Below are 27,175 nucleotides of genomic sequence, written 5' to 3' on the forward strand. Positions count from 1 at the left end.
GTTAAGCTATTTCACTGAAGATTAGCTTTTTGAATATGTAATTCTATTCAATATGTAAAGCTCTGTTTACTGTCATTGTAATGTTTTCTCTAGCCTCAATTAGATTTTTTAAAAGATTTTATTTATTTTTAGAGAGGGCTGAAGGGAGGGAGAAAAGAGAAGGAGAGAAACATCGATTGGTTGCCTCTCACATGCCCCCAACTGGGGATCTGGCCCACAACCCAGGCCTGTGCCCTGACTGGGAATTGAACTGGTTACTGTTCAGTTGGCAGGCTGGTGCTCAGTCCACTGAGCTAAACTAGCCAGGGCTAGATTTTATTTTTGTGTCAGGTAGAAAAATAGATGTTTTGTTTTTCTCCCTTGGGACTCTTTGTGTCCCAAAGGAAGTGACTGCAATATAGATGTGTCACCTCTTCCACAGGTAAAAAGGGTTTGGAGAAGTAGCCAGTTACTTGGGTTTCCTGTAACAAAAGATAGTTCTGCTGAGGGCAGTTGAATTTCTGACTCGTACATTGGGACTTAGAAGCCTAGGCTTCATTTTTAAAATTGATTCTACTTTATTAGTAGTGGTCCATCTATCTTAAACTCTTAGGAAACAACTAAATAGGTGGTACAGTTTTATAGAAGCTAAAGGCTATCGTTCTTTTAACTGTCAGAAATTTATTTTAATTGTGTTTTTATGGAAATCTTTTAAGAACTTACATATTTTTCTGCCTTCTCTTTATAAAAATACAGTTAAAGATTTTAAACACTACATGCTGAAATCAGAACATATAGAGAATATGTTTCAGAAAAGTTATTGATTTGGTAAATGTCCAGTACCTCATGTGTTCCATGCGCTATAATAGTTGTAGAGGATATAATTGTGAATAAGTGGCATATTATCCTTGCCTTTACAGAGCTTGGGCTAGTACAAAGAATAAAGACCATAATGAAGACTGAATTTTTTAAAGACTGTAGTAATGACATGTTAAACTAAAGATTCTAAAAATTGTTGAACTGTGTAGAAGTATATAAAATAAAAGCAATACCTTTTCCCATACCCTTTCACTAATGTGACTAGTGACTTTTAGAGTGCGTAAAAGCCAGAGCATTTAATATGAAGAATGACTACTTAATACAAAGCCAGTTCACCCATATTATGGCAAGGAGCTGTGTACTTCTAACCAAATTTGTCAGCTTGTGTTATTAATGAAATCCATAAGTTGTTTTGGAAGAAAGGTACGTGACTAATGCAGATTTTACCTGTAAAGATTGGGGCAACAGAAACTAATAAAATTTTTGAAATAGAGTGGTACTGAAAAGTTTGTATAGAAAAACATTAGCCTTCTAACCTCCACTTTCTTTGTCCTGCTTGCTAGACTAGCCATTTTCAACCCTTTTAGCTGTTTATGCTGCTGTTTTTATAGCATAGTTCCTGGTGTGTCATTCATTCATCAGACGCCTCTGCTAAAGACACAGTGGTAAACAAGGTAGTACTGTATACTACCATAGCCATTGTGGGGTGTTTGTGCCTCACCTGAAACAAATATTTCTTTATGTTTGATGAGGTGTTGAGAATTACGAATAATTTACAAACTTTTGGAACGTGGTGGCCTTGATCATAAGATGGAGACTGCTTCTGCCATATGCCAAGTGGTGTATTTATTCCATCTAGCCAAAGTTTCTATGTGAAAACTTCTTGGCTGACTTGAGTTTTGAGACTTCTGGTTGCTGGTCAGACAAAATGGTGGAGCTGCCTTTCCTGCTTCCAAGAGTCGTCTTTTAATGTTACCTGCTTCAATCATTTGACCTGAATTGCTAGGCAAATTACTAGAGAAACTGATATTTTAAAGCCACTTTTTTCTTCTATTTGTACCAAAAATATTTGTGATCTATGTCTGAGATGATATCAGAGCAAATGTGATTTGGGATAAACATTAGTGAACTCTCTAGCAGAAATAATATTCTTTAAAGTAGTACACGAATTCTGTATAAAGTATTCTTTTCATCTTTAAAGCCATAGGTAAAGTTGGCCTATTTTTTACTCAGTAGACTTCTTGCCCTTTTAAAAATTCCCTCACTCTGAACCTTAGTGTTTTTATTTTTAATTGTTTGATATAAAACAATCTGCTGTTGGGAACTGCCCTGCCTGGCTTCAGGAGCTGTAAACCCCCCATAGATAAGGCTGAGTGAGCAACCTTCAGACCTTAAGCCACAAAGGAGACAAAGCTTATCTCCCTGGCAGGAGCGCCACTTCTGCTTCATCCATCTCTGGCCCCCGAAGCTTGGTTGGTTAGTCAATGACAGGTACGACCCCTGGGGGGGGGGGTGCAAACCTAAGCCAGACACAATCACTTAGGAGGCCCTCAAGGGACTCAGGGGGCTGCAGCAAAGAAGGGGTAATGGACCCTTGCTCCCTGGCTATTCTGACATAGCCTGAGTCTTCAGTTTGTCTGCGAGAAGTCTCTGAGAATTCCTTGGCTCTCTGCCTCCTCTGCCTGACTTAAGCCTGAAAACAATGCTGAGGGTGGTACAGCCCTGTGCTGGGAACAGTGGGGTCCCCGGGTAATCAGGCCTGAGAAAGGATATGTGAAATCCTGTGAAGCCTGCTTGGTTAAGAATGCTCTTAGTTAAATGATAAAGGCCGAGCAGAAAATGAGTTTGTTTTCCCAAAGTCTTGTAGCCTTTTAGCTGATAGACCCTGACTTAGAAGAAGCCCTAATAGTTGTTTGTATGCTATCTACTGTTTACTGCCTGACAGTGATTAATAAGTTATACCTAAACTCCTGTGCAAAAAACCCAATAAAAGCTTGTCTAGGCAAGGGTCAGTGTGTTCTCCCCTTGAGAGAGTTGCCACGCCACTCTGAGGCACTCCCCCCTTGAGGGAGTAGCTGTGCCGTCCCTTTTCTTCCACAGGACTTGGTAGTTCGTGTGAATTTGTCTTGATTTTCCATGCATAACACTGCAGGCACTGCAGGCCAGTGCACGGGTCAATCTGCACCTGGTGTGATACAGCCAGAGGGAAATTTAGAGGGTTTTGTTGTTGTTTTTCTTGTCTTGTATTTGTTTTTAATATTTTCTAGTTTTATTGAGAAATAATTGACATTCATCACTGTATAAGTTTAAGGTGGGTGTACAGAATGACCTTTTTTTCTAATTTATTAATCACCATAGTTTATTCTTCTTTATGTTGGGGGAAAAGGTACCAATTTAATTTAATCACTTAATTATGTCGTTCAGAAACAAGTACTGAAGATCCTTTTGAGACATGGATAGGTAATCATTTGTCATATATGGGCTTAAGGCACTGGTCACTTAACCTTCTTCTGTAACAACTTGTAGATTTTTTAAAAAAACAGTTGAGTTGCCAAATTTGCTTAGAAGTACTACAGTTTTGGGGGATAAAATGGGTAAAGTTGCCTTGCGTTGTACAATTGCTCTTCATTCTAAATGCTACATTTTTTATGCACACTAACTTTATAGTAGGATTAGGGGAATGAGAACTATATATCTATAACAAATACTTATCTCTAGTATGAAACTGTGGACCATAGCTATGACCTCTTTAAATATATGTGCAATTGATGAAAACTCCATATTATTATTAAGTGGTTGTCATAAGTCTTATTTTCAATTGCCATTACCCCTAATCTTAACACAACCCTATCAATAAAAACTGTTGATAACTGGGCCCACTAAATTTTTACTGCAACTTAACTATTCACATTAAACTGTCAAAAATGGTAGTGCATTAGATTTTGAAACTACTGACCCATGATGATGGGAGATTTGGAGGACACTTTAACAAAACAACACTTGGGAATACATTGTTAAATACAAAGTCCTTGATGGCCCTATAGGTCTTTCTGTCTAGTTGGGGAGATAAGACATAAGCACAAAAAAAGAACTGGTAAGCAAGAATTATATGTAAATAAGTATTATGTCTCTTATATAAGGGTCAAACAGTACAGTACATAGACAGAATTAGAGATACAGGCTTTTCCCCTGGGCCTGGAGAACTGTTTAATCAGCTAACACTGAATTAAGTCCTTTGGCCTGCTTGGGCACAAAATTAACTGTTATAAAAGCAGATACTAAAGGAAATTTAAAAGGGTATCAGTGGAAGTTGTTAGACATTGGCCTTGACCACCTGGAAAAATTAATATATTTTTTCTACATTACTGTTTATAATTTGATATTTATCACAGAATTGTTTATTTTCAGAATCTATTCCCATATGAAATCCATTATCAAGCACCTTATATGTGCCAAGCATGCATTTGGCTAAAGACTGAGGATATGATACTTAACAAAATCAGATATGTAGACCCTTGCCTTATTAAGCTTAGAGTCTAGTGGTGAACATAAACATCAGAGAATAATGCAAATAATCTGATTTAAAAATGGGTGTTAGATCTGAATAGACATTTTCCCAAAGAAGACATATAGATGGCCAACAGGTACATGAAAAGATGCTCAACATCATTAATGATTTGGGAAATGCAAATGAAAACCACAGTGAGTTATCACTTCATACCTGTTAGCATGGTTGAAATTATGAAAAAGGTAAGAAATAACAAGTGTTGGTGAGGATGTAGAGAAGAGGGAAACCTTGTGTACTGCTGTGCAACCATTATGGAAAACAATATGGCAGTTCCTCAAAAAATTAAATGTAGAACTATCACGTGACCCAGTAATTCCACTTCTGAGTATTTATCTGAAGAAAATGAAAACCCTAGTTGAAAAAGATTCATGTATTCATTATTTAAAATAGTCAAGATATGGAAACAACCTAAGTGTCTCTTGATGGATGAATGGATAAAGAAATTGCAGCGCATGCGCGCGTGCGCACACACACACACACACACACACACACACACACAGTAGAATATTATTCAGACATAAAAAGGATAAAATCTTGTCATCTGAGACAACATGGATGGACCTGGAGGACATTATGCTAAGTGAAACAAGTCAGGCAAAGACAAAGACCATGTGATTTCTATTATGGAGTCTGAATTAAAAACAAAACAAGCTCATAATACAGAAAACAGATTGGTGGTTGCAAGAAGTGGGGGGTGTAAGAAATGTGTGAACTGTTTTTTGTTTTAATTTTAAATAAATTGAACAAAAAACTTTGAAAGAATACTGCAAATAGAAAGCAGAGCAGTGGTTGGCAGGATTGACTGCTGAAGGCACAGGGAAGTTTTGTGATGCTGGAGATGTTCTGTGTCTTACATGATGGTTACATGTATGCATACATTTATCAAAGTATATTGAACTATGCATCTAAAATGAATGCATTCTTTTGTATGCAAATTAAAACTCAGTGAAGTTAATTAAAAAGAATAACTCATCATATGTAAACTAGCTGTGATAAGTTTCATATAGGAGAGTTGCATGGACTATGAGAACATAAAAGGAAGAATTCACATAGGCAGGGAGATGTCGGTAAGTAGAAATAAAATGAGTGAAGGTTGGAGATTGGTGTCAGTAGGACCGTGTAAAAGACAGAAATAAAAGCATGGCCAAGGCCTTGAGGTGGAAGGTGCATGGCAAAGTGAGGAAGCTTAAAAAAGGTCATTGTGTGGAAATCAGGGAGTGGAAGGTGTAAGATGGAGCTAGTGGGTAGGTATGGCCTTGCAGGCCATTGTTTAAGACTGAGCTGTATCCTAAGCCCAATGAAAAGCAGTTGAAGTTTAGTTGGGGGGAGGGGCAGGTGATGAGGGTGTAATGAAATTGGTTTTGGAAACCAATGACTGTGGCTCTAATGTTGAGAATGAATTGAAGGAGCTAGGGTAGGTCCAAGAAGACTTTACTAAGATTATTGCTGTGGTGATGGAGACATATGGACAGAATTGAGAATGTGTTTAGTAGGTAAAAATGACAACTTGGCGATGGGTTGAATGTGAAATAAGGAAGGTGTTAGGGACTGCTAGGTTTATGGTCTGCATAGTAGAGTGGATGGGAGTGGTTTTCATCTGATATAGGGGGCTCTGGAAGAGGACTGGACTCTTGAGGAGTGAATTTGAGATGAAGGAATGGCCTTTAGTGTTGGACCTTTTTTTTTATCCTCACCTGAGGACATTTTTTTCATTGCTTTTGAGAGGCAGGAAGGGAGGGAGAGAGAGACAGAGAAGAGGAAGCAGGGAGGGATGGAGGTGAGGGTGGGGGGACATAGATTGGTTGCCTTTTTGCATGCGCCCTGACCAGGATCTGACAGCAACCTGGTCATGTGGCCTGACAGGGAATTGAACCGTGACTTTTCCGTCTTTGGGATGATGCTTCAACCAACTGAGCCAGATTGGCCAGGGCTGGTATTGGAAATTCTGGAAAAAATGACAAGAAACAAACCGAGGGATCTTTAACAGAGGGCAGCAAGCATTTATTGAGCCTTTTGTGTGCAGTTTGCACTATGCTAGTTGTGGATGGTACCAATAGAGCACAAAAGTTGAAGACACTTAGGAGTTACAGGTATATATAAATAGCTGTGAGGAAAAATAGTAAGAACTGTAAAAGATTGTTCTTAGATCAGTAAGTTACTCATTTATGACTGTGATTTCCTGAATTTTGGAGGGATGATTCTGTCAAGGTCTTCTAAGTCTGAATTTTTTATCTAATTCAAGGCTATGACTTTTGGATTCCTGAAGCATGTTCACAAGCCACCTACATTCCTTATGGAGCTGTGGCATAACAGCAGGCCCACGATGTTTCCCTGGATTTTTAAATAAAACGGGCACCATGCTTTTGTTTATTGATATAGTGTCTCCACCTCCCCTCACTGCCTCCTCCTCTTCAGCACTTCCCAGGCACTCGAAACAAACAGCTTTCCAAAACAAAGTTTCCGGAAGTAAGCAAAAACAGTTTATCAACATGAAACTTGGCTCTTCAGCTGACAAAATATTGGGGGATGTTAAGCTAGAAGCCGATGGGTGTAAAGCGCATTTAAGTCCGTGACCGGGCCCTTCCTTACTCCCCACTCTGTAGAAATCGCGGGGCAGAAGGCCAAAAAGCCTGGCTGAGCTCTCCCGGGCGCTGACCCCACTTTCCGGGGGGCGGCAGCCGCTTGTCAGAGGCCGGGTGAAGCCGAACCTTTGCCCGGTGGGGTCTAGGTGGGGCCAGAGAACTAGAAAACCGGCTGAGCACCCACACGCTGCCGACTGCTAGTCCCACTGCTGGCCTACTCTCTCCCGCCTCTCCACCCCAAAATCAATCGTCAGCTTCTCACCTCCTACAGCAGGTGACCCGTGGCCAATCGCCAGGGGTCTCTTTGCCAGGAGCCTACAGGCCCAGCCAATCGGTGCGGCCCCTAGGCCGGGGAGGGGCCGGCCGAACAGGGGTAAGGGGAAGAGGGTGCCCCCGGGGACCAGCTGAATCTGGCAGCGCTACTGCCCGGAGATCTGCGTTGGGGGGGAGGAAAAGGGGCGCTCGGAAGCGGCCCCGGCTCTCTCCCTTGGAGGCACAGAGGGCGGGGGCCTTGGCGAATGGCTTTCTTGCCGGCCAGTTGCGGAGTGAGTAGACCCCAAGGGTCTGGGAGAGGGGCCGGCCCCCACCCTGAGTACCTGGGGCCGTGGGCGCTAATGTTTTCTCCCCACCTCCTTTCCGGCTCCCTCTGGGGTGAGTACGACGACTGGTGGTCCAGGCTCTCTCATTCCGGGGAGCTCTGCCCACTTCCCCTGCGAGGATGAGTTGGAGGCTGAGGCCAGGGCCCTCCTGTTCCACCCAGAGGTCATTAGCCACCAAACCAGATTGGAGACAGGCTCTTCCTCTTTTTCGGTTCATTTTTGTGTAGCTCTTTTCCTTTCGAAAGCTGTCGCGAAATATTATTTATTTTAAACACAAAAGTTAAGCTTTCTTTTAATGTGAAAGCTTAATTTTGATCAGTTGCCCATTAATAGAATCTTCAGTTGCAGGCCAAACATTTTCTGTTGTTGTTTTATTTTTGGCACTGTGTTCTTGCCTGGCTCCGTTTTGTGTGTGTGTAATAATTATGGGTGTTGTTGTTTGTGAGTATGTGTGTGGGGAGGGAGGTGTTTTTAGGCTTTTTGAGTATCTTGTGCAAAAATGTCGAAAACTTTGGAATAGTTTTATGGGGCTCATGGAAACTGAAAGGAACGATTTAGCTTCTGGGCACAGCTCACTTATGGAAAGTTGAGTACAATGAATAGACTAGGAAGCATATTTGAATCATGCATTTTTTGAATCATGCATCCATACTGTAATTTTTGTTATGGAAGAGTGAGAGATGTATTGAACTTCTTTTTGCTAATTTGAAGTAACATTTGGTTTTGCTTGTTGATTAAACTGTTTACTTTCAGCTCTGTAGGAAATTAAAAACAAATCAAGTAATTATTTCTCCTAATTTCAGTGGAGAAGCTGGGAGGGATCTTATAATAGTTGCAGTTTTAAGAGCTTCTGTAGTGAACTTTAAATTGGAAATTCTCATCCGTTACATGTGAATCATCTCTCAGTACATTGCCCGTATTGAACTGAGTAGGTGATAAAGCCCTTTAATGAATAGTGTTAACATCTCTCATTTACCTGCACTTAACTTTTTAAAAAACTTTTGCTTTGGTGCAGCTGAGCAATAGACAACTGGATGAAATCACCATATTACCTTTCCTAGAACAAGGAAGATGTAAACCACTAAAAAATCAGATTTTTGGTCTGAGAGCTTAAATGGGAAATAAGAGAGATAACAGAGAAGCCGGATCTGTTTCCAGACTGAACTGAGTTTGGCTTTCACTGAGATAACATAGTAAAGGCTTTGGTCACATTCATTTTGATTTTTTTGAAGTTCTAGATGGTATTTTTTTTTTACGTGTGAAAACATTGTGCATGATAGTATTCTAACCACTTAACCATCCACAATTGATATGAAGATGAGCAGAGAATTTAGTTCAGTGTATATTTTGTTGAACCGAAAAAGCATTTTGTGATACTAATATATTCTGCTGATTGGAAAATTTAGGCAGTTGCCTGGTTTGCAGTTTATTGCTTGAGAAAGAGGGTATCAGGCTTTTATTCCAAAAAGGAAATTCTCGAATTTCCCCGGAGAGATGTCAAGTTTATCAATATCTAAACTTTATAGTGTAGGGTGATAACTGATGTTTATGGGGATTCTGTAGAAGATAAATTTTTATGATTACTGTAATATACTTAGCCTGAGGTTATATTCAGGAAGATTTTCCAGAGAGGTTTAAACAAAGATTACTTTTGAAGAACTAGTTTTTAAGTTGAAATATAACTAAGCCAAGTATCTCTCCCTAAAAGTTACACACATGCAGGCCATTTATAGCTGTTTTCTGTCTCTTTAGTTTTCCATGTCTATCACCACGTCCTATTAAACTTGCCTTAGTAATATTTCTTGGATTTGGTCTTCTTTCTCCTACATGGTAATTCTTTAATTCAGGCCCTCATCATCTCTCACCTAGACTTTTGCAAAACATTTTCTTACTTAAACTTTTGTCAGACCTTCTAACTAGTCCCTCAGTCACTAGACACTCTTCTCTCCCCGTACTCTATCCAAAAATCAGGTCCAGCTGGATCACTCTTGTGCTTAACAATCTGTTCGGGGTTCCCCTTGCCAAAGTCCAGCTGTGTGGCATGTCCTTCAAGGCCCTTAACAACCTGCTCCTAATTTTTCTCTCTCGAGACTGGACTTAGTTGCAAGTGCTCAGCCCAGTGCATCTCCTCTAGCACTGTGAACTGTTCATCATTTAGAGCATGTCATAGCTTTTCATAGCTCTTTGTCCTTTCACAGCCTCTCCCTCCTGTTTACAATTGTAATTGCTCAGGAATCTGTCAAGTGATAAATCTCTAGTTCTTCCTTTAACACAGTGTGTGCATTACTTTTTCCTGTTTTTCTTCAGGCAAAGTGAGATAGAATTTCACCTTTGTGTGTCTACAATGACACTTGTTCATATCTGTATTACAGCCTTCACTAGGTTGCACTGCACATTTTCCGTTCATTTATCTGAGTGTTGTGTTAGACACCAATCTCCTAAAGGTCCTTTTTTTTTTATTTTTTTTTTTAATATAATTTTTTATTGATTATGCCATTACATTTGCTCTATTCCCCCCTCCCTTCCCCTCCACCCTGCATACCCCTCCCCCACCATTTCCCCCTTTAGTTCATGAACATGTGTCTCAATTTCTTTAGATTCTGTATTTCCCCTACTATTCTTACCCTCCCCCTATGTATTTTCTATCTACTATCTATGCTACTTATTTTCTGTACCTTCTCCCCCTTCCCCTCCTCCCACTCCCCTATTGCTAACCCTCCCTGAGATCTTCATTTCTCTGGTTCTGCTCCTGATCTAGCTATCCTCTTAGTTTGCTTTTGTTTTAGGTGTGGTTCTTAATAACTGTGAGTTTGCTGTCCTTTCACTGTTCGTCTTTTTTATCTTCTTTTTCTTAGGTAAGTCCCTTTAACATTTCATATAATAAGGGTTTGGTGATGATGAACTCCTTGAATTTGGTCTTATCTGAGAAGCACTTTATCTGTCCTTCCATTCTAAATGAAAGTTTTGCTGGATAGAGCAATCTTGGATGTAGGTCTTTGGATTTCATAACTTGGAATACCTCTTTCCAGCCCCTTCTTGCCTGTAAGGTCTCTTTTGAGAAATCAGCTGACAGTCTGATGGGAACTCCTTTGTAGGTGACTGTCCCCTTAGCTCTTGCTGCTTCTAAGATTCTCTCCTTCATTTTAATCTTGGCTAATGTAATTATGATGTGCCTTGGTGTGTTCCTTCTTGAGTCCAACTTCTTTGGGACTCTCTGAGCTTCCTGGATTTCTCGGAAGTCTATTTCCTTTGCCATCTTGGGGAAATTCTCCTTTATTATTTGTTCAAATAATTTTTCAACTGGTGGTTGTGCCTTTCCCCCTTCTGGTACCCCTATAATTCGGATGTTGGAACGTTTAAAGATGTCCTGGAGGTTCCTAATCTTCTCCTCATTTTTCTGAATTCTTATTTCTTCATTCCTTTCTGTTTGACCATTTTTTTCTTCCTTCTGGTTCTCTCCCTTGATTTGAGTCCCAATTTTCTTTCCATTACTATTGGAATCTTTTGTATCCCCATTCATTTCAATTAATTTAGCTTCCATATGTTTCTCTAATTTGTGGCTAAAGTCAACCAGTTCTGTAAGGATCTTTATAACCAGTGTTTTGAACTGTGCATCTGAAAGACTGGCTATTTCTTCATCGCTTAGATCTATCGGTTCTGGGGCTCTAAGTTGTCCTAGAGCCATTTTTGGTCTGTTCGCGCTGTTAAGTGAGCGGAGCGAAGCCTTAGTTGTTTACCAGGACGGGGCGACCCAGGTCGCTGGTTTGTGACGCTGTGTGTGGGGGCGGGGTCAGAGAGGGAGCAATGGCGTTCCTCTCCGCTAGCCCAGCGTTTCCAGTCACTCCGCACGCATGGGGTTTATCCGATCGGTATTGCGCCGGCTTCCCTTCTCACTGGCTTCTCCGCACGTAAATGCGCGCGACTGAGCGACCCACCGCGCCCCTTCTTTGTGCGCTCCGGCAGCCAGCTCGCTCGCAATCACGCCCTCGGTTCCCTGCGCGAACCGCGCACCGCCCCGGGAATTTTTTCTTGCTAACCTGCTCCGCTGCTGGCCTGGCTCCTCGTACCGGTCCAGCCGAGTATCTAGTTGTCCTTTGGACTCCGTATTGTCGATTTTCCGTGTGGCTTGGTTGTGACTGCTGTTAAAAATAGTTGTTCTTAGATTTGGTTGTGCACAGAGGCGAGGTGAACCCTCCACCTACTTCTCCATCTTGGCGCTCCTAGAGGTCCTTACTCCTCTTTGTGTCCCCACAGCATTTGTCCTTAGTCCAGTGCTTGACACATAGTAGGTGCTCAAATGAATGCTTTTTAAATGATCAAAATTTGTAATTTATTTCCTAAGTGTGAAACCCTTTGACTCAGTTGTATTGTAATTAAGTTTATTACTGTGAGTTAGAAATGTTTCCTAAGTCACCAGACTCCCTGATTGCTGCCACACTTAAGACAGGATTAGAGAAAATGTTGAGAAACCAGCTTGTAAATGGTGAGTCGATTCGCAGACAAGCTGCTCCCCCCGCCATATACCTTCCCCTCCCCGTTTGTATTGACCTCCTCTGTAGTTGCAAGAGCGCTAACAGCAGTGCCAGCACAAATGCGTTCCATGATAGTGTCATAGGTAAAGGAGCTTATTGCTGGCTAGAGAAGTCAGGGAGATTGCTTGGAAGTGGTGCAGTCTGAGCTCATTCCAGAGGATTGGGTAATGAGTAATTATGTTAGCTGTTATGTGTACTGCCCTTAAAGATGCTCTTTGAAGGTGATGATAGCACCTGGCACATAAGAGAGCTATTCAGTGAATATTTGTATAATGAAGGAATAGTGGTGGTTGCTCTGTGTCTGTGTGTCTGTGTGAGGGAAGGGGACAGAAGGAAGGAGAGACTGAGACCGAGACCCAGATCTGTCCTTTCCACATTGGAGCTCATTTATTTCTGGAGACAGGATTAAGAACTTTGCTTCTTTGCTCCATTGACTGAACAGCTTATTTTGCTTTTTCCTATATGTGCCACTTGAAACAAACTACTCTGCTTACTCAGTTGTTTCTTTGCATTCTCTGCATTCCAGAGCGTGTTTTAAAATCTGGTTCCACTACATCTCTCTCACTCAGTTTCAAGGTTACACTAAATGATAAGAGTTTACTTGTATGTGTGTGTTTTTAATCCTTACCTGAGGATATGTTTATTGCTTCTAGAGAAGGGGTGGGGAGAGAAACAAAGAAACAAACAAACATTAATGTGAGGGAGAAGCATTGAATGGTTGCCTTCCCTCCTACAAGTGCCCTGGCCCAGGATGGACCACCCGCCCTAGGTATGTGCCCTGACCAGGAATCGAACCAGCATGACCTTTTAGTGTACAGAACAGTGGCTCTAACCACCTGAGCCAGTCAGCCAGGGCTACTTGTGTTTTAACATTCTTTGTCATACCAGGGAGGATTTGGAACCTGTAAGTTCTTATTGTCTTGATTTAAATGAAATGGACATTTTTTAAAAGTAAGGACCCGAAGTTTTTCTAGTGTGGTGAAGTGTTTACACACTTAGTAAACATGGAGGTACTGGCTTCGGAGAAGACTAAAACTGAAAGGGATCTTGGAGTCTTAGTTCAACCTCTGCCTATTTTTGTAGTGGAGGAAAGAGCCTCAGAGAATCCAAGTGACTTGCTCACTAGAACTAGAGCCCTATCTATGATTCTTGCTTTTATTATTTCTCCAGAGAACCAAGGTGCTGCTCTGGTGCTTCTATCCATCCATGCCTTACCTTACTCCCCAAACCCCAGCAGTTTTTCCAGGTTAGCCACTAATTTTGGTTTCCTTTTAGATTCAGCATCTAGATCTGAAAAATGTCATTTTATACTTCTCCGAGAGAATATTGTTCCTCCTTTGGCATCCCACTTTCCAGCCTCCCCTTGTTCTTATTCTAGCCCTGAGTCTGGGAGTTTGCTTTTTCTGTTATTCCCATTTTCTTGAAGATTCATTCTCTGCCCTTCTTTGCTCTCATCTTCAGGAGGCTGACCTTGCAGCAAGTGTCACCTGCTGTCCTTAGTTTTCTGGCTTCCGGTTGGGGTTAGCTGATGGGAGGCAGCAACAGAGGACGGGAGGAAGAACAGAGGAAGTTGGAGCATATTTTATCTTGTTCCTTCTCTGGTTTGGTGCTTTTCTCAGTAGCCACTATTTCCTACAACTAGTGTGTCCTTTGAGTAGTTACTCCTCTAATTCATCCTGGTAATGTCTCCTTCCTTGTCTCTTTAGCTGGAGGTGGTGAAGGCTTCCCTGCCTTTTCTAATGTCAGGGTACTTCAGCATCCTTATCCCTGCCCTGAAGTCATTGAAGAGGTGTTCAGACACCCCATCTGATCTTGCTGTTCCATCAGGGCCCACTGTTGTAACACTGTACTCCCTCGCATCTCTGTCCAAGTCCTGTACTCTAATCAAACGTTGTCTCTGTGAGACCTTACTCACCCACCTTAACTTTCTCCTTGGTATCTCTTAGTACTTTTCTCATAGCACTTACTTCACCATGCTTGATTCAGTTATTTGTAGACAGATGTTTATCTCCTCTAACGGGTTTGAAACTTTCTAGGGGAGGGTCTGTATCTATTTCACTTTGGCACCCCCAAGTCATCCAGAAGGTACCACAATCATAAGAGAGTCCCATGGAGTAAGTCATTATTGTATAGCCAGCCTCTAAGCCCAGAGTAACACATGTAAGACAGTGCTCATGAGATGACTTGGCAGGTGACAGTAAGTCCTTGGAGGGCGATGTTAGTTGCCATTGCTGAGTTTTGCTGCTTGTACTGTCTGTATAGAACAGTGTCTTTCCTCCTATTCAATCACTCACTTGTTTTTGTAAAAACTTTTAATTAGCCTTAAAAAATGCAGCATCCACAGTTATAAAATAAATCCTTTATAATAACTAAATGAGTTATTTATAATTTGTTCATGAATACTCTGATTTTTGATCTGCAAGAACTTCTTGACTTGGATTACTTTTTATGTTTCAATGCCAACAAATAGGCACATTTCTGAATTTCTTATTCATTTATAAAATTTTTACTGAGCACTTACTACAAGCCCAGTACTAGCCAGGGGGATGCAGTAGAGAACCAAGCATAGTTTTGTTGGCCCGGGCATGTGTTCTAGCTGTATTTCAGGCCCTCTTGGTAGATTTCTGACAATTAAAGTAAATCCAGGTAATGTTGGGTTACACTTGAAACAGCTTTAGCAAGAACTGAACCTGTTTCCTTCTGTTTGATATTAACTGGCAGCTAAACTAAGATATATAAAAATTGTGTTGTAGCATATATACTTTTTAATGGATAATTGCCAAACCAATTGTAGAATTTATTTTTATTTCATGATTATTGTTTTTGCTCTGTTTAGTTGGTTTGCGTGGGATAAAAGCTTTGTAGGACCTTGAGTATCTGTTGGTCTGACTGGTTTACCATTTAGCTCCCTTGGGTGTTAATTTTCTATGAGATATTTTTTATACAGAGAGCTCCAGTTTTGTTAGAGGAATATATGAGGTTTTATTTTTGAAAGCATATTATAATCAAATTTGTCAACAAGGATTATGCTGTGAGTGAGAATTCTGCAGTTATTTCCAGTTGTAACTACTAAATCACTCAAATTAAGGGTTTGTGTTTTTAATGTGAATTTCTTCTAGTTATTCATAGAGCAACTTTTAAGGAAACTTACCTAAAACTTTTGTTTATGGTGGACCTCTAGAAAATAACTGAGACATTTTGCTTTCCAAAATACAGTTAAGCTGAATGATAGGCAGTGATCTGAGGTCAGAGAGGGGAAGAGTGTATTTTTTCCATCTCATACTAGTAAGCTCTCCAGAGCTTATAAATCCTGGAATGATTAAGTTTGTGACTTTTAAGAAAGTTATTGCTGGTAGCCTAATCAATTAAAGCGTGAAAAGAAAAACTTTGACTGATTGCCAATATCATGTGGTCAACAGTGCTTTGCTGGGATTGATGTAGTATTTTTGTTTTTTATGAATTTGTTTTTTTAAATGTTGAGTCATGATCTTGTTACTAGTGAGGACGTAGGGAAAATATTAAGGTATTCTGCTCTGTTGTACTGGCCATTTTTCTTCCCAGCATTTATTACAGTACTGTAGTAACTGCTAATTTTAAGTGCATTTTTTCTAGTTTGTACTTTATCTGTAAAGGATGTTATAAATTTGTTTTGCTACATTTTACTTTGCTTGGAAAGGTGAGTCTAAGCAGAATCAACATTGCCAAATTTACTATCTTAAGACATTTTAGCATTTTGCAGATAATGTTAAAAGTAATGACAATGACTTTGCAAGCTAAAAATTATAAATTTTTTTGAGAAATATTTATCTGGACAGTTTCTGTTTTTCACATAAAACTTTTGAATTTAAATTAAATAAATGCATACTTGTAAGAACTCAGACAACATGGATGTATAAAGTAAAAAACTAAAAGGGCCCGTGTCTCAAATGTCCCCTTTCCCTCAACACTACTCCCCAGGGATAATACATACATTTCATGTGTTTTATTTCAGAGGCTGTGTGTGTGTGTGTGTGTGTGTGTGTGTGTGTGAACAAAATAGTTAAAAAAATGTAATTTCTATATTACTTCTGTCTCCACTTACCTGGCATAAGGTAAGCACTCAGTTAATATTGACTTGAATTCTGGTGTCTGTTTTATTTCCATAGTTTGCTTTCTACATTCAGAGCCTAGAAACTCATGTTTAATTTTAAATAATTTGCTGCATTCTGAAACCTCTGCAATGATTTATTTGCCTTCCAGATATTTCTATTTCTAGAGTACTAGTTATATCCTTTATAGAGATGGATATCATATAATTTCTTGATCAAAAGGGGGCACTTTTGAAAGTATGGAGGTCGCTAATAATTTTGCTAAGACGATGGGCATAAACAGGGACTATTTTAAACAAACTAGGACCTATTTGTAAATTTCAAGTTTTTGTTTTATATAGTTTTGGCGATAACTTTGTTAAAAGATTTTATTTATTTATTGTAAGGGAGGGAAAAGAGGAAAAGAAACACCAATGTGTATGTAGTTGCCTCTCATGCACCCCACACAGAGGACCTTGCCAGCAGCCCAGGCCTGGGCCCTGACTGGGAATCGAATCAGCAACCTTCATTTGCAGGCTGGTGCTCAATCCACTGAGCCACACTAGCCAGGGCAACAATAACTTTTAATATGGCTTTATTAAATAAATTGGGAGAGGCTTTTTGGAAGGACAAGCTATAAATGATTTAAATAGAGGAAAATGGTATTAATTCCATACTTTTTTGTGCAGTTGTTTGAGTAACCAAATCATTTTATGACATCAATATTAGTGTTTTATTCTGTAAGTCAAAGAGTTACTGAACAGTGTTGGTATTAGGTGAAGAGGTCATAAAAAGTAAGCTGTTGGGCTGAAAGTTTTGATTGAAGTTTATGAATTTTGGCGCTGGTGTCAGTAACTGATTCCTGTTTGAAAAAGCAGTTCTTTTTGTCCCAACTGTGTGAGTAATTCTGATTTGTTTTGCGGTATTTTTTCAACAGAAACTTAATGTTGTGCATGTTAATCGTTAGGTATATATGCATAAACTATTTTCTTTGTAAATTTAGAGATAAAAGTGATTCTACTTTTCATAGAACTAATGTATTTTCAAGAATCAGATTATTTTATGAAAAAGGGGTTTCTTAATATTGTTTGATTCTTTGTTACAAGGTAGTAATACAGTGCAATTTACCTTTCATGATTCAGGCATAGTACCCAACATTTTTCCAAATATCTTATATGGAATTATTTTTCTGATTTGTTGTCCAAGACTTTATCACTTGTTTTGTCAGTTGCTCATACTTTTTTTTTAAGATTTTATTTTTATTATTTATCTTTAGAGGGGAAGGGAAGGAGAGAAAAAGAGAAATATCAATGTATGGTTGCCTCTCGTGAGTCCCCTGCTGGGAACTGGCCTGCAGGGAACTGGCCTGCAACCCAGGCATGTGCCCTGACTGGGAATCATGTTGCTCATACTTTTTTGATTATTATAATCTTCAGAGTTCAACTTACTGGGTTTTTTTTAAGGAATTTTAAATAAATATAATTTATACTTTATCCTTTTCTTGATTATAGATCTATTAAAATTGCATGTGTTTTATGGTATTATTTAGCTATTAGTTCAATTTCATTTTTATCCATCAAATCTTCATTGAGTCCCTCCTGTGTATTAGGCACTACTTTAAGGCCTGGGGTGCAGTGGTGAATCTTGGTTATTTCCGATTCCAAATTATGAAGAGGAAGTAGAACACCTACTATTGTGTTACTTTACACATACTCTTTTATCTTTCCAACAACCTTAAGTGGTTATTACACCCATCGCTAGTGAGAAAGGGGAGGTGGAGAAATTGGCCAGACTAAATTTCTCCTATACAGGTAATGGATTAGGAAGCTGGAGATAGAGGATTTAAAACTAGATTGGTCTAACTTTAAAGCTTATGCTTATTTTCACTATATCGAGCTCTTTTGGGCAATTTTTAGATTATACTTATTTTAGTGTTTTATGCTATGAATTCTTTCTAAATATCATTGTAGTTTAATAGAAAAGTGTAATAGACTCAAAGTCCAAGGGCTGAGTTGAAATACCAATTAAAAAAAAAAATCCTAGCTAGCCGATTTAGGTAATCGCTTATAAAATAGGGTTAATATCTATCTACCTGTCTTCCTTACTGTGCTGTGGTAGTGAAATGAGAAAACTTGTAAAGTGTATAGCAGAGAACCTAATACCCAGAAAAACCACATATTATGCATCCATAGTGAATCCAGGACTATGGAGAAAGACCTTAATTTTTAGGGCATTCTTGGGGTACCTAGGAGTTGTTGGTAAAAAAGCTATGGCCACCATGTGCATAAAAAATAATCTATTAATTTGGAGCTTTAGATTACCAGGACATTTATTTAAATGGAAAACACCTTCCCGAAGTTTCAGTGTAGGCGTTTTGAAAATAGGCTCAATTTTATGGACATTTTTGAATTGATAATCTTAATTCCAAATGAATTAGTAGTTCGATATTATTTAGGATTAAAAATGGGGAGAAATTCTTACACTTAGAACTGCTCTATGCCTCTAAAACCTGTTCTTCCTTCAGCTGAAGTGGATCAACAGCAGAGACAACAGGGATTATATAAATGTTTCCAGATTTTCAGTAATCCAAGAAAATTACATATTAGTATACCCCACATGAAATCATGGTCTCATTACTGATTCTGGTTTCTTAATATATCTTTTTTCATCATTAAACCAACTTTTAAATCATTTGGTAAGAAGACAAAACAGTGTTTTTTCTCAAAAAACTTAATTTGCTAGCAAATTTCAAGGAACAGAAAAGCCATTAAGTTTGGCATTCTTTTTAATTTTTTAGCTTGCCATTTGCTGTTCATGTACCTACTTTTTCTTGTATAGTTATAGATTTTTCTCTTATTATTCTTTTACTTAATTATTGATGTCAGACTCACAGCAGATCACAGCATGGTAACTTTCTATTCTCTTTTTTCCTTACTTTATGGAAGATCAGTACCACACTTGCTTTTTTCCAGTCTTCTGGTATCTCTCCAGTTCTTGAATTTTCAAAAATAATTGTAAGTGATTCAATTGTAAGTATGCCCTATACTTCTTTCATTGGATGAAAGTGTATCTGTGATGCATGTCATCTCACATTGCTAATTGTGCACATAAGCTTTCCAAATACTTCCATATTTCAATCAAAACAACATTTCTGCAAAGTCTTCATTATTTTAATTGGAAGGTGTATGTATGCTTTGCTAATTTTTTAGCATTCATCTCTTTTTTCTGGATTCATGCCATTTGTTTTTCATAGGAGACTTTTTTTTTGGTGTTTTTCTGTTGTTAAATTTTTAAGCTGTTCCCTTTTACAGTTTTATTACTGATAATTTACTCTGTTGTTTTTCTGAAATTTTCTATGAAACTTAAATGGGTAGGGTCTCTATTTCTAATGTATTTTCCTTTTTCTCTTTTTGCAGCATATTTTTGTTGTGTAACAGTTTTGTCCTGTGTAAGAGAAAGCACTGAATGTAAATAGTGTACGTAGTCCTTAGTTTTTGCTGTGGAATAAGATTTGGTATGAAAATAATTACTCATTTGTGAGTTTCTTTTTACAGTGTTGTTATTCAGCCATAGCCCTTCCTGTTGTACTAGTCTCAGTTCCTTAAATGACCTGTAAGTTTCTTGTTTCCTGATTCTGATCTCAGAGGACCTTAAACCACCTTTTGTCACCTTTACCTCCACTTGTTCATTACTCTTCCCCGTCAGCAGGAAGTACTTTAAAAGTTCCTACTCCCTCTCTCAAAAATTGCCTCCTCTACTGTTTTAGTTTTACTAAGAGAGTTTCTCAGAAGCAGCTACAATTCATAGGTACTTCAGACAGTTTTGAGGATACCCCTTATAATACTTTTCTTTTTAATGGGGGTGATATATTCAGTGATGTGTATGTATAAAGTATAAATAGTGTGTTTAATGTCCCAATTCTAGAATTCATTTAATTGTGCCTACATTTTTTTAGCTTTAAAGTGTTTTCTTAGAAAAATAATGCTATTTAACATAAGGATAGATAGTAGGGAGTACTTACATACAATTTGGAGGCAGTTTGATATTCTTCTACTAGTCTGAATATTGTTTTTGATGTCCCCCCTTAAATTGAGTCATGTGTCTCTCTGTGTATATGTTTAATTTTACTTTCTCAACATACATTATTTTGTGTATATTTTAAAACGAGTACATAGATCCTGACTGATATAAAATTATAATGTTACTCTTCTTGACTTTATATATGTACTTTAGATTTATTTTTTTAGCAGAACACTCTTGAAAACTAGACACTATTTTGGTTTAACGTATTTGTCACATCAGTAAATTTTTTTACGTAGATTTCTCATTGCATGGTTAGATTTAGGTTTAATTTCTATTGTGGTTCTCACTTAACTTCTTTTACATCACAGACTCTTGTTTTCATTTCTCTATAATAGTTGAATTTAAGCTTTAAATAAATTCAGGCAGAAATCATCAAGTTAGAACTATGGCTCATCAGTAGGATAGATTGGGGAATAGCAACTTCTTGGGTCCTGGGTGCCCAAGATGCTGCAAAACCTCATCAGTTACCACTGAAGGACACCAAAGAGGACTGGAAGACGCAAAGCCGTGAATGAGGGAGTGAGAAACAGGAAGGAGAAAGAGCAGAAAGGACTACATTCTCTCTTTATAATCTGCTTTAAAGCTCCATTAAAAAGGATATGAAGCAGTGTAGTGCCTACATTACAGATGTTGAATGGAAAGAGGAATAGTTGTGACATTAGGGAACTTTTATGAAAAAGTTTGGTGGGAGGTAATAAGTTCCTTGTCTTATGTAGGTATTCAAACAAAGATTAGATTACTTTCAAAGATACAAAAGTAACTTCCACGAGTGGGAGGTTGGATTGGGTAGCTTTAATTCTATGCGCTGTTAGTTATAATATATAATGAAAACTTGTATTTCTTCTACTGCGTTATTCTAAATTTCAAAAAACTATTATCAATTGCTTGTCCATGGTATTGATAAATTTATACATGTTACTTTATTGATTGCAGATGGGCAACTCTATATGTAGATTTTAAGTACACTGAAGATTTATGAATTACTGTACAAGGGAGCCATTTCTGGGATTTGAAGCTAATAACTGTTGAAATGAACCTCCTATTATACATTACATAAAGACTGATTGCTGAGTAGGTCTTTGACTTGGGTGTTGTGCCAAGTGGAATCTGTTCCATGGACACAGGAGTGTTGTGGAGGAGTGTCTAGAGGTGGGTCTGAGAAAGGAGGCAGGGTGAGGCCACATGATTGTAGCAACATCAAAGAGTTCTTTTTGAAAAATTAACTTCAGGTGGGCTTCAGATCTCAGTAATTTAAATCTTATTGTTTCTGTGTATTGACTAGAGGATTTTTAGTGGATAGTTATTTGTTCAAAAGGGGTATGTTAGATTTTTTACAGTGGTAGTTCTAAGTGGATTCAGAAGAGGAAAAATTCTTAGACTTCACTTCCTCTCTTTAAGATGCTTCATGTTTTATTCATTTTTTAATGCGCCATTGACCTATTTAATGTTTAGCAAGAACAATGTATTTAAATGATTTTAACTGGGTTTTATAATCAAGTTATTGATAATGATGTTATACTGCTCTATGAAACAAAACAAAAACAAGCCAAGCAGTCCTAGTTCTTTTTTTGATACAATAACGTGGAAATAAATTACTCCTTTCTTAGGACAGTACTGTAGTATCTCCAAAATATGATGGATTTACCCTTCCTTTCCACAGGTGTTCTGATATACTACACTTTGTAAATGTTTCCAATAGGAAGCTTTTGAGTTATCTTTTATAATGAAGATATTTAACCACAATTTTATAAATATATCTGGATTTTGCATACATTATTATTATTTTTCCTTAAACTTTATTTTTATATATGACATCTCATTAGAAAGAGGTTTTTTAATGCTCATTTCAAGTGGTTTCTCTACATGTATAAAAAATACAGGCATGCATGTCAAAAATATAGGCAATTTTATTGTCTTTGAATTTGAAAAAGAAAATGCAGTACGAGTTGACTAAAAACTTATGTTTTTAATTGTTTGATTCAGAATTTAAATTTTAGTTTAGGAAGAGCAACAACAGTAACAGCAGTAATTGATAGTGTTGGTAACTGTAGGTCCTCAGTAGAAGCAGTGGCTTGATCCTAGAGGGAGGAGAACACTGTTTTTTTGGCAGGTAAGAAAACAGCAGCTTAGAGAGACACAGTATCTATCTTATTAGTGGCTGAGCTGCAATTAGAAACCTGGTTCGCCACCCAATGTTTCCATAATACTACACCAGTTCAATCTGGTGTTTGAGATAATGGCTGTGAAAGTGCTTTGGTCATGGTAAAGTGTTATGCCAAGATGAGAAATTAGTGTAATAAAAAGTGAACTCTGACCTCAGTTTACAAAAATGGGGAATGTGAAAATGATCAGCAGTACTGGCCAAAGGCAGGGGAGAGGTGACAAGTGAGTCAAGTGTCCTGCGTTAAACCACTGTGTTTCCCCCATTTAGTGTGGAGTTTTATGGCTGCTTTGGATTGTGGCACCAGTGGCCTCCGAGCCTTATTTCCCAGTTTAACTGCATGACATCTGGAGATGCACACATGGCAGGCTGGTGGTCTTGTTCATTCTCCAAATGTTGTGTCTTTTATACCAGGATTGATGTCTTTTTCAGTCAGAGGTGATTAAGAACTCAAAAGTTCTTTTGAGTAGAGTTAAAACACAGGATTCCCATGCTCTCAGAACTTTAAATTGTTAGTGTACCAAAAGTAGGACATACAAATGTCACACTGTTAAACTGAGAAATAAGTGGGCCCTCTAAATAAATAAACATTTACACCATGTCCAGAGTATAGTGTTTATGCCAAGGGTGAAAGTAAGTAGGGAACTTGATTAAGACAGAAGTAGTGCCACTTTCACTTAGAGAGGGCCCTCTTCTTAGAAGTAAGAATTTTGAGGTTACAATTTTTTTCTTTTTTAATAAGGGAAGAGGAGAAAAACCTCAGCTAATGAGGTGGGTTAGGGAACTGGAGAACTCAATAGTGAGAATATGAAGTTAACGTTAAAGGACCGGAGAGATGGACGGGACAAAAAGTAGGGGAAAGTAGGAGGTAATCTAGGCTGTTTTGTATATGTTCCTTCTGAATTGTTGCTCTGCAGGTAACTGGAAGCCATTATGGAGCTTTGGGGTGAAAAAAAAGTGATCCTGAAGGGCAGGGTGCATCCTAATTTGAGCACCAGCACATGTTAGTGAACGACAAGAGGACAGAGTTAGAAGTTCCTGTGGGAGATTGATGTACCGCCATCCTTGGAGAATTTAGATGATTTGAATCGACCTATTATTTATGTAAAAGTGTTATTTTTATCTTAAAAATGGAAATGCCATATATGATTGATGAAGTATCTTTTATATTATTAAACATTGCTTTGGTACTGCTAGATTTATTGCACATTTTCTTTTTCTCTAGGGTTTGGATTCAGGATTTGTTCCTAGTGTTCAAGACTTCGATAAGAAACTTACAGAGGCTGATGCTTACCTTCAAATCTTGATAGAGCAATTAAAGGTACGACATTAGTTTAGATATTGAATTGATATAAGGTAGCAAATGTTACCAAGCTTGATTTTGAGTAGAAACAGCTATTTATGTGATATTAACTTATATCTCTGATGTGGTTTGTCAGGAGTTTTTAAAGCTGAGATTTGTTAAAAGATCTGGGCGACTTAATTCAAAGAGCTTTATCTCTAACCTAATAATATTGGTAAATAGTGTCTGTATGTAATGCATTTTTTGGTCATTAAAAAGGTAAATATCTAGATAGAATTAGAAGAAAATAAGACAAACTTAGTTCACATTCTGTTTAAAAATTCTGTTGAACTGGTCAGTTTTAAGTGGCTCTATATTTAGGGCCTTGCTTTTTCCATCTGGGGACTCAGGGATTAGGAGAGGTGATTTTCTATTTCCTTTGTCATTACCGAAATTGTCTCCTTCAGTTCCTACTTTAAGTTAATTACAGCCCAAAGTCCTGGGAAGAAAAAGAGTGTTGATAAACTGGGATGACAAAGTAGGAAAAACTTAGATTTTTTTTCTTTTTAGTTATTTTAATGCTCACGAGGATATGTTCATTGAATTTTTGGAGAGAGAGAGAGAGAAAGGGAGGGGGAGGGGGAGAGAGGAAGAGAGAGACATCAGTGTGAGAAAGAAACAGTGATGATCATTTGCCTCCTCTACACACCTTGACTGGGGATCAAACTCACAACCTATGCATGTGCCCTGACAAGGAATTGAACAGCCATGTTTTGGTGTACGGGATTATGCGCCAATCAACAGAATCACCTGGCCAGGGCAAAACTTAGGTTTGAGTTGAATTTTAAGTTCTTAGAAGTCATGTGTTGTGCTTGTGAATCCACCAGTGTAATTGATCCTGACCATTTACAGCAATTGAGTAGAATTTAATTTGCTATAATGCCTTGAAAAATGTATATATTATCTTAAAAATACATATAAATTACCCCTGGAAGAAATGTGTGTAAGAACTAAACTTTGCCTTTCTGTGTTTAGTAAATATGTGCAATGTAGGAAAGTGGCCTGATTCTATGATCATTTGTTTTAATCCTGTAGCTTTTTGATGACAAACTGCAAAACTGCAAAGATGATGAACAGAGAAAGGTAACTTTCAAAATCATGATTTTGACTTAACAGTTTTTGAATCCAAGAGTCTTTTGGAAAAATAAAAGAAGGACCTCACTTTTTTTTTTGCCTGCTATTGACCTAGTGATATTATTGCCATATATAGACTTCAAGGGGAGTTTTTGTGGTGAAGTTTTGTTATGGTTTTGTAATTAAACAAAAGAGCAATGTATGAAATTATAATATGACACCCTTTTTGTAAGGACCACTTTCGTAGGAGTTAGTTCTTTCCTCTTCAGGTGTCATATGTTGAAGGTAGAAAGCTACTCAATTTATACATTGTCACCTCAAATAATAAACCAACCTGCAAGAATTTTCATAGTATACAAGAAGCCACACATGAGGAAACAAAACAAGAGTTGCTTTCATTCTAGTTCTGCTACTGTCCTTCACCTTTTGCCTTTCTGACAGCTACTTTGTAGTTTGAATAGTGTGTTCTTTTCTTTTAAAGTATACTTTATTGATTATGCTATTATAGTTGTCCCAGTATTTTTCTCCCCTTTATCTCCCTCTGCCTGGTACCACCATTCTCTCTAGCATCTCCCCACTGCCCTTAGTTTTTTTTTTTTTTTTTAAATATTTATTTATTTATTTATCTATCTTTAGAGGGGAAGGAGAGAGGGAGAGAAACATCAATGTATGGTTGCCTCTAGTGCATCCCCTGCTGGGAACTGGCCTGCAGGGAACTGGCTTGCCACCCAGGCAACGTGCCCTGACTGGGCATTGAACTGAGATCCTCTGGTTTGCAGACCTGCGCTCAGTCCACTGAGCTATACCAGCCAGGGCCCCACTGCCCTTAGTTTATGTCCATGGGTGGTACATATAAGTTCTTTGGCTTCTCCATTTCCTGTACTATTCTTAACCTCCCCCTTGTCTATTTTGTATCTGCCATATATGCTTCTTATTCCCTGTACCTTTTCCCTCATTCTCCCCCTCCCCTCTGGTAACCCTCCATGTGATCTCCATTTCTGTGATTCTGTTGTGGGTTTTTGTTTGTTTAATTTACATTTTTAATTTACATTTTTTCTCTCCTTGACTAAATTTCCTAATGTAGCTTTATTTACTTTTCCATTTCTGTTGACTAAATAATCTTGCATTTGGCTCTTTTACACATGGTTATAGTGGTAACTCATGTTTAGCTCACCTTCCATTCCGTTTTATAATTGAGTCCCATGTAATTTTTAAACAACTTAGCAAAGTTTAAAGTGATCCTTCAATGAGTATTTAGTGAATCTATAGAAAGAATTTAATTTCAGGTAAGGAGTTAAGAATGTTTTATATTCTTAAAAGTCATTAATTAAATCACAATAACTTTATTTGAGGATATAATTCATAAAATGTCTGAATTTTTAATTTAAATATTTGGTTTAAGTTTTTTTAAAAATATAACCAAAAGTACTCTCTTCCATACCTTCCTGCATTGAGAGCAATGAATATATTTTGATAAAATTCTTTAAATGACTAACCATTAAAAAAACTATACCTCTTTGTGGTTCTGATGATTTCTGTTTAAACTTATTATTTTTCACAGAAAATTGAAACTCTTAAAGAGACAACAAATGTAAGTTGCACTGTTTGATAAACTTTGGCTTTGCTTTAGAAAGTCCTTCAAAATGTTATTTCTGTTTTAATCTCCTGTTATCAATAAGAACAATTTACATTTTAATTTCATGAATTTTTACAAGGCTGTTTGAAGAATTGTATTATTTTCTAAAGGAATTGAAATGAATGGACTGACCCCACTCATTGAACTGGACTTTGAGTGTCATTTGTCTTTTCCCGGTCTTGTCTGTTTGAGATCCTTGGATAAAAGGTGTCATCGGTGCACAGTGCATCCTCTTTTTCACAACTAAAACTGCTGTGATTCGAGTTTTCCGACATCCTGGCTTTCTGACATTTAAAAACAGGCAGAATAGTATTCCAGGTTCCTCCATATTTTGATGGGAGTCTTTACTCTTTATAATTCCATTACAATCTCCAATGGAAGTTTTAGAAGTTTACAGTGGTACGGCCTGGTTGTTGATCTAATAATTTTGAAGTTAATTCTGTTTGAAATGTTGAAAATCATTTAGGCAGAATCCAGTATAAATTAACATTTTTGGCATTCTTTAAAAATAAAATAACTTCATTTGACATAATGGTAGGTATTAGCAATAAAAGAAGTTATTGCTAATAACAACTTCATTTGACATTATCAGCATGTTAGAACTCCCTGGATATCCAGAGAGGGTGTTTCCTGTGTAGAATAGACCTAAGTCCTGTGTATTTGAGCTCATTTTTATATAGTAAGCTTTAATATCATATGACCATTTTATCTGGGGCAAAGACCTAAAATTAGT

The 27,175-nt window shown here is 37.9% G+C and overlaps 1 protein-coding gene across 6 annotated transcripts in view; it reads left to right on the plus strand.

Moving 5' to 3' along the window:
- Window positions 1-27,175, plus strand: part of OSBPL9 (oxysterol binding protein like 9) — a 138,545-nt gene that overhangs the window by 70,120 nt on the left and 41,250 nt on the right. For 2 of the 6 annotated variants that reach the window (XM_053655486.1, XM_053655487.1), the window contains exons 5-8: window positions 19,092-19,160; window positions 23,616-23,711; window positions 24,768-24,815; window positions 26,368-26,397. In XM_053655486.1, the coding sequence (XP_053511461.1) occupies window positions 19,092-19,160; window positions 23,616-23,711; window positions 24,768-24,815; window positions 26,368-26,397 (243 nt within the window). The other 4 variants (XM_037148761.2, XM_037148762.2, XM_037148766.2 and 1 more) reach the window with 3 other exon arrangements.

The sequence above is a fragment of the Artibeus jamaicensis genome, unplaced genomic scaffold (assembly GCF_021234435.1).
Source record: "Artibeus jamaicensis isolate MK-2021 breed Jamaican fruit bat unplaced genomic scaffold, CSHL_Jam_final scaffold_1019, whole genome shotgun sequence".
NCBI classification, from domain to species: domain Eukaryota; kingdom Metazoa; phylum Chordata; class Mammalia; order Chiroptera; family Phyllostomidae; genus Artibeus; species Artibeus jamaicensis.